The sequence below is a fragment of the Orbicella faveolata genome, unplaced genomic scaffold (genome assembly GCF_042242905.1).
Source record: "Orbicella faveolata isolate gen_17 unplaced genomic scaffold, um_ofav_v1 contig_5, whole genome shotgun sequence".
Classification (NCBI taxonomy): Eukaryota; Metazoa; Cnidaria; class Anthozoa; order Scleractinia; family Merulinidae; genus Orbicella; species Orbicella faveolata.
In genome coordinates this window covers 1,088,095-1,096,835 of record NW_028301580.1, presented here as the reverse complement: position 1 = coordinate 1,096,835, position 8,741 = coordinate 1,088,095, and the positions used below count along the sequence as shown (strand labels likewise).

The following is an 8,741-nucleotide window of genomic DNA, read 5'->3' as shown; positions in this document are numbered from 1 at the left end:
GCCTAAAACAGCGCAATCGTGGCCGCGCGGCATGACTTCTCCGTAGACAAGTTCTACTGGATACTGTACTTTACAGCCCCGACAAGCAACTAAAATTCTCCGAGCCAAAAGGGAACTGTTATTTGCCCCATGGAGATAAACATCTTTACCGTTCTCAACGAAGAGAATATCAATAACAAAAGATCTGAAACCCTACCTACGATCCACCAAAAAAGGCCAAAAGGGAGCTGAAAGGCCAATAAAGAGTAACCAGTTCTATAGACAAAAACATATGTGGCGGATGACATTTTTAACTAACGAAACAGGTGGCACCAGCCAACAGGTTTCTCCTACCCAACTAAATGCTAGGGAATATTCGAAAAAAAAAAAAAACTGGGAAAACTTGAATTTTTTTATTTTTTTTTTAATTGGGAAAGTAGTCAATTGAACAGGGACCCCAATAAGACGTTACTTCATGAAAATAGCTATCTTTAACTGACCAGTCATCAATCGACGATCTTGCATAAGTAATCAGCTGAACGAGGTATCAACTCAGCCTCGATTTTGATATTACTTTCTTGGCGGTATCAAATATATCACCGGCGAGTTGAAGCGAACACAGTTTCATACTACCAGAATCGACGATCAAAGGTACAGCTTGGTTGTCTGTAAACCACTTAACAGAGCACCCTGAAAGAAGATGTGCAAACTTTTCAAAGCAAAACGAACACAGTGGAGTTCTCTCCACGTGGTACTCGATCTGGTATTCGTCTACATAGAATCTCAGTTTTTGCGCGAAAACAGGCATGTTACCAATGGCAATGAAAGCAGCCAATCCAATAGCGTTAACATTCGAGTATACAATACGAGATAGTCTGCGAGCAACGTCCGCAAAACACTGGAATTGAGACGAGAAACATTATTCTTCCAGAACTCTAACTGTATGGAAACTGACAACGGGTTAACCACCGCAGGAGCACACGCGCACTCGACCACTGAACCTGTGGCCAGAAGATCAGAAATAGCCTGCTCGACAAATCACTATACTGGACTGGATGGCTGAGCGATTATTAGAAAACTGAGCTGTGGGTAGAATGCAAATAAAGAGAATCTGATACCCAACAAAAATAGTATCGCGAATAAAGCAAGAAGCACTTATATGATTTCAAAACTCTACATTAACCTTAAGGTTGCCTTTAACTTAAATATAATGCGTTCCGTCCTGATAATCAGTCTTTTATTCATTCATTCAGTCATCAGGGCTAATACAATCGTTAACCCTCGGACTAATGCCCCCATCGTGGTACAAGGGGGATGAAACCCCCTCCTTGGGTTTTCGTTCTATTAAGGCACAGAAAATAAATTTACATTCATTAAATAGAAAGCCCTGAGCTTGCTCTATAAAATAATGACATAATTTTTGGCTGTGAAGTAGCATGACGTCATTTGACCCGCCATCTTGGATCCGTCATCTTTGATTTTACTATTTTCTTAAAAAGTCAAAAAATAATCTAGAATGCTTATGAAGCCAGAATGCTTATGAAATGTACAATTTGGTAAAATTCAGCAAAATGATGAACAAAGCTGAGAAAAAAAAAAAAATACACAAGTATGTCGAAAAAGTTGATTTTTGTCCAAACCTATACGAAGTTTGTGGTTGTCATGACAAAGTCAAAAGTAATGGACGCAGTTGACATATCCAAAATTTACGCGAACGATAAATGAACAGCTACAGAAATTTTTCAGCCCCTTAGAGAAAATTGTCTTTCCAAGACTTCTAAAAAACCTTGAATCACATGGTTCAACAAAATTATCAATAAGTTCAACTGGGTCAAAGTCTCCCAATCATTTGATTATGTTGAATAAATTATATACTCATCTTATCCCATTCTCTTCAATGCAGCTTGGTATTTGCCATAAGTATGTATTTTTTCTGATTGGAGGGGCTGCAGCGGCTCCTCTAAAACGGCTTGGGCAGGAAGATGGATTTGCTCAGAAACTTCTTTGGCCGCAGCTGAAACACTTGTCTGCCAGTTGAGGCTGACGTCCACGAAAGGACTGCATGCGGAAAAAACAAAAAGGCTGATTAGAAGAAAAATAATTGCCAGTGGACAAACCATGAGTAGATGGAGCTTCACTGGATGTAGAGCGGGTAGCTGTAGAGTTGGCCAGCTAGACGCATTTTTCCGCTTTTTCTCCCGGATCTTAGCTAGCGCTCGTCTTTCGGCTCATCAGAATCTTTTCTCTTCCTCTGAATCTTCGGCGAGTTCGTCCGACTCGTACTTGCACTGCTGCCCAAACAGCGAGGTTCTTGTCCACGGAACGAAATAACTTGGCTGCTGAAAGGTTTCCTTTTGAGATGGTCTTGATGGTACCGTCTGTTGCATCAAGCAGAAAGTTGCCAGTAGACTCGTATTGTACTTTAGAGTTAAAAGAACTCGAAGCCTTGGATACCGTTTTTAGCTTCTACAGTTGAGACTGAGTGGCGGCTTGTTTCTCGTCGAGATCGCGTTTGAATGCAGCGAACCTCTGATCAAACGTAACGTCCAAAAGACGAGGAAACAATGTTCGTGAAGCAGTCTTATGAACAGGATCTCCCTCAGTGAAGGATTGCGCGATCGAAGCGGGAACGCTCGCTCGTTCAGTATCCGACGACATAACAACAAAAGCAAAGTTGAAAGAGATACCTTCGAGTGGCTCTTGCATAACTTACAAATTCTTAAATAGCCTACTAGCCCCTTAGGGATTCACGCCTAAAATACTTCTACGGTTAACACGAACCATACATAGTGAACATACTCCAGTGTAATTAGCGAAACGTTACAAAATATATTTCTCGAATCATCAGGGCCGGGTTGTTCGAAAGCCGGTTAACGCTAACCCAGGATTAAAAGTTAACCCAAATATAAATTTTCCTCTATAAAAATGTTTTCCACTGCTTATGCTTTGTGTAGTTTGAGATTACTCAAGCTCAAAACTGAACTGCAAACATTTCCCATCTATGTAGTAAGTATTGAATTTGTCTCACCAGCAATTCAAGAGGCAGAATTCTCTCAGCATTCGCTTAGACACCTCTGTCCTAAACGGTGAATAGAATCCACAGCAACTTCAAGACGAACGATCAAGTTCTCTGCCATGTTACGATTAACGTGAGGGTAAAATCTTGAACAGTCCTTTACAACGCACATGACTGTTTCTAGAAGTTCAGTCACTGGGGGAGCTGCAGTAACAAACACTAAATAGCAGATGGACCAAGACAAGGCATTTCACCACTGCCGCTATATTGACGATTGTTACTTGAAGTAATTTTCATTACCATCATACACGAACAGCCATTCTTTAAAAAAGGCACATTTTGTGCTGGCATATACAACGTAATTTAAGAGACCCGCATAAACGCGCATTTAGCAGGCATATACATGGGTCCTTGTGGGACGCGTATATTTGGGCATTTATGTCGCATATCCCCGCGCTTGAATTTACGCAAATATGTGGTCCTTTAAAAATGCGTATGTACGCGATCTAAATGGTCGTATATATGAGCTTAAAGCCCATACGTAACGTATGTAAACAAGTATACGCGGCAGAAAAACCCGCGTATACCCTGTCGTAATTTTGAAACGAATGGCCAACCATACCCGGGTTAACTTTCTAATTGTTTCCAACAGACCCTTTGAATGTAACCACGCATTATGTTGTCCCGGGTTGTAGGGTTACCCTACCTGTGAAATTTTGCTTTTAAACCCGGGCTATCTTTTGCCCTCCAGCTAGGGTTAACCCGCTTGCTAGGGTAAGCCTCCCTCCTTGTAAACAGGCCCTTAGAAAATCACCAAACTTTATTATTTAAAAATTTCATTTGGGAGCAGTTTTGAAAAGGAAGAGGAAAATATTTTTTCCCCTTCGGTATAACTCAGAGTCACTTGAGATTAAGGCTGTGTTCTTCTTTTCAAAGATTCAAAAATTACTTTGGATCTTTTTATTACTGTACAAGAAAACAACTCTCTATTTCGAGTAAAAAACAACCTCAAACAAACGAACTAAATTCAAGAATTAAATTTGACATAAGCACCGTATTAGCATTGTCTGTACGTAGTTTGAGGCTGATGACGTCGTGTGAGTTATGGAATCATTTTCGCCAAACGAATCTCTTGTCTGAAGTTTACGATTGATCGTTTTGGTTCTCTATCTTTCTAGTCTGTTCTGTAGATCCACTCGGCAACGCCTCGTTGATCCACAGCTACATTGTTAGAAGGCAAATGCAATAAGACGACAAACGTATAAGAATTCGAAGCTGGCGTCGATGTAAATGGCCATAGAATTTTTTTTTTTTTTTTTTTTTTTTTTTTTTGCGTTCTCAACAGATGGACAACAACACGCTTTTGGATAGCAAAAATATACTTTAGGAGAATGCCTATAGAATATCACTAATTTTCATGAACACGATCTTTATGTCGTTCACCTGTTTATTATTGCGCAGCGGAACATAGATAGTAGCCTTATTGCTGCCGTTAAGTGCAGCTTGATAACTTCGCACTTGCCGCTCGGAACCGCTCTTTTTTTTGTTGTTGTTGTTCTTGTTGAATTCATTCGGTTTAGTAAAATGCTTATTGGTGAATTTCTTTAATTAAGAAATAGAAAACATGTACGGTGTTTCTATCGAGTTTTAGTATAACTCTACTTGTGTACTAATGCAAATGCTGTAATCTGATTGGCTGAGCCATTGCACACTATCAGCCATTAGTGTGCAGTGGCTTAGTTTGGTCGACAAATTGTAACGTTCCCTCGTTTCTCCGAAGTTTTAAAAGAACATTTACAAACAATGAATGAACAAAATTCCTGAGAAGAGTGAAAGATGAGCATTTACGGTTTCTTGAATTAAAAAAAAGATCGAAATTTTTGAAAGAAACTGATAAGCGCGCGTACACAACTGCAAATGTCAAATTGACAATTAATTCAGTCCGCGCGAATTCTCTAAAGCTTGAAGTTTAATACTTAGACCAGAAAAATAAAAATCGTTGTTTGAAGGAAATTTCAGTTAGAATTGTACTAAAACAATTAGATTATTCGCGTTCGGCCTCATCAACTATCACCTCATAGAAATCTCGAGCTCATAATCTAATTGTTAAACAGGAACATGATTTTTAACCAATCAGCGCGCGTATTTTCTTATGACTGTTTTCTAAAGATTATTGTGTCGAGTAGAGGATTAGTATTTTTTTGGGAGCTCCATTTTTACGCTTAGCTAAATTTATGTATTTTACAAATATTAAGATAGAAACTAGTTGACATGTTCACTCGTGTATTTGTATCTAGCAAACTCCTACAATTGTGTAAAACCACTTTTATTTTTCTTTGTTTACGTTACTTAAGCATTATTTATCTATAGATGTATCTAAACGAGTTTATTTGCAAAACTGTTTTCAGAGAGCTTAACAGTAAACTACAGAGTGATGGGTATCTCCATGTTTGTTATGCATGGTAGGCGCCTTTTAAGCTCTAAGAATTTATTTTCGTTTTACAGGTAATTTTCGTTTTACGGGAGAGTTAAACTGAAATTGGCCGCCAAGCATGAAGGAAAAAAACTCTCTTCTTAAGCTTTTGTGCGATGTTATGAACAAGCAATACCCTGAATTGAATTCGTGAGCGTTACAGCAGCTGAGCGTCGAATTGGGCTATGTCGCAAGGGCCGGACCGTTCAGGAAACCAATCAGTAAAAACTGATGGTTACGAGATAAGAAAACGGTCTTTCTTCGATTCCGTTTTTGTTGTGAATAAACTAATTCAAATGACTGTTCACTGTTGCAATTATAACACCTGGAGCAGTCCTGACAACCGAACCTTTTAAAAAGATCAGTTGATTCTGAAAATCTTCCGATGATATCACATAATGCAGGCTCATTTGCATTTAATTTGCACGGAATTATTCCGGATAAATTCAAAACGTCCCTTGTTTTGAAAACATCAAATGCGAGTTGCCTTCATCGAGCGTGAAAAACATTTGTCAGTTTCATTACGTACTTTTTCTCTTTAAACAGCAATGTCAGAAAACATAATCATGGCTATTTACGTACACTACAACCACTAAACAAACAATCTGATTATTACGATAAGTTTATTTCGTGCACATTTCAGGCAGTCATAAAAATCTTCCATACTCTTTAAATGAGGGACTATTTCACGAGTCAGTGTTCTAGTTTCAATAAAGCTGACATGGCTATTGTTTTCATAAACCCTGAGCACGAAACAAACTTGAATTTCGTGTTGAGACCGAGAACTTAACCCAACTGAAGGAAAATGTTGGGAATGGGAAATGGGGCGTGGAGAATGGGGCATGGGGCATGGAGCATGGGGCATGGGGCATGGGGCATGGGGCATGGGGCATGGGGCATGGGGCATGGGGCATGGGGCATGGGGCATGGGGCATGGGGCATAGGGCATGAGGCATGGAGCATGGGGCATGGGGCATGCGGCATGGGGCATGGGGCATGGGGCATGGGGCATGGGGCATGGGGCATGGGGCATGGGGCATGGGGCATGGGGCATGGGGCATGGGGCATGGGGCATGGGGCATGGGGCATGAGGCATGGGGCATGGGGCATAGGGCATGGAGCATGGGGCATGAGGCATGGGGCATGGGGCATGGGACATGGGGCATGGGGCATGGGGCATGGGGCATGGGGCATGGGGCATGGGGCATGGGGCATGGGGCATGGGGCATGGGATATGGGGCATGGGGCATGGGGCATGGGGCATGGGGCATGGGGCATGGGGCATGGGGCATGGGGCATGGGGCTTGGGGAATAGGAAATTGAAAATGGGAAATTGAATTTTTTTTTACATTAAATTTTTATAATGTGGAAAAAAAATTCAGCGACGATTATCGATATCCACGTTTTATTTTTTTGAAACGTGCTGCGCCAAAATAAAAGGATATGAGAACGGCAGAAGTCACCCTGACTTGTTTCTTTATTTCACTACCCGAAGCTAAGCAAGTATTGAAAAGAATATCAACGAATTTGTAACAAAAATAATGTTGGTGAACACCAAAAAACGGGGCATTGGTCACACTCTGAGGACGCGATTAAAATATTGTGAGTATCAGCAAAGGCCAAGAAGGACAAGAGCCCCATTCCCCATTTTAGTAACATCCGGAAAATGTTGATTTTTCCTTTTTCTATATGGAGATAATTTTACTGAACCGTCTTTAACCCCAAAACATTGCGCTTGAATGAAATTTTAAAACCACTTTAGATTGTTATCATAAATTGTTAGTAGAGTAAAATATTGTCCTCTTCCAAAACCTCATAATCTTAACGCGTTCTCGTAGATATCTTCAGGGATAAGGCAAAACAAATTTACATTTGGATTGTTTCGTGCGGCTGAGGATAAAGGCAAAATGTGTAGTTTTATTTCGACCAATTTAAAATCAGTTTAGACCGGATAAACACGGCCCAATTAAAGATGAATTAAAACGTATTAAAAATAACCTTTTCAAAGAGCAAAATCACAGTCTTCGCCGCATAAAATGGGCGTTACAAACGTCAGTGATTCCTGGTTGGAAACAAACTCCACTTTAGCACAAACATTGAGCTGAACAACTGTTGTACTGATTGACTGCATATCGGTCTGCACGCAGATTGATTTTATATCGAAAAACACTCGAGACATTTGGCCGTGCAAAGAAAAAGGACGATCACACTCACTCCAGTACAACACTCGTAACAGATTGGACAGTCCTTTCATGGAGAATGTCTAACTGGACCGCAAAAGTGAATGTTTCTGCCATGATAGAGGGAAGCTATCCTTCGACATCAATACCAAGAAGTCTCGCCATCGCGGCCTCCGTGATGTTGTCGATGTTGATTTTGGCGGGAGCTTTTGGAAACGCTTTCGTCTGTAATCGGCTTCGAAGACGCCGTGACCTTCGCAAAGTGCCACACTACTTGCTCGCCAACCTTTCTTTGACTGGACTTCTAACATCGCTCCTCGGCATGCCGTCCCTGTTATTAGCAACCATTGTCAATTACCGTCAGGCTAGCCATTCACCAGTCGCTGAGATACTCTGTAAAGTTGGTTTTCCTCTTTCTATCGGCTGCATAGCGCTAAATGCGTTGAGTCTAACTCTTATGACAATAGATCGCCACGATTGCGTTGTTCGTCCATTCCGGCGCCGCCTATCAAGGGAGAATGTTAAGAAAATTCTGCTTGTTACTTGGCTCTTGGCCTTCGTTATTTCTGGTGTACTCCTCGTATTGTTAAGAAAAGAAAGGTCTGTTTGCTATGCATGGTTTCCTTATAACCAGCTTAAGTCTCTTCGAACGAAACAAGGTCATGTTATCCTAAATTACATAACAGCAGTTGCACAGCTAGACACGCTGGCGATAATGCTGATCATAGTAAGTCTCTTTCGTGTCGTTAAGACGCTTCGCGCGCCGACTATTCTACAATCGACCAACTCATCCTTTTATCAGCGCCAGGAGAAACAACTTACATGGCTGACGTATAAACTCTGTGGAACTTACCTTTTATTCAGGTTTCCATTCCTCATTTGCAGCATTGTTGGACGCAACGAGGAATTTCAAGGGACGGCGCTCAACACCGCTTCTCTTCTGACAGGCGTGACGATGTATTCTCCTTTCGTGTTAAATCCAATTCTTCATTTCAAAATGCTCAGAGTAAGGCAGCCAAACCGTGTTGTTCATGTCGTACCACAAGCCCCCCAGGCACAACTGAGAGTAGAAAACACCCGATCGGACGAATAA

General features: G+C 41.1%; 1 protein-coding gene across 1 annotated transcript; it reads left to right on the top strand.

The window, feature by feature from the left end:
- Positions 1-7,727: 7,727 nt before the first annotated feature.
- LOC149095677 (uncharacterized) lies at positions 7,728-8,741 on the top strand. Its single transcript, XM_089281797.1, has one exon. It carries the CDS (start codon positions 7,728-7,730, stop codon positions 8,739-8,741), a length of 1,014 nt encoding a protein of 337 aa, XP_089137923.1.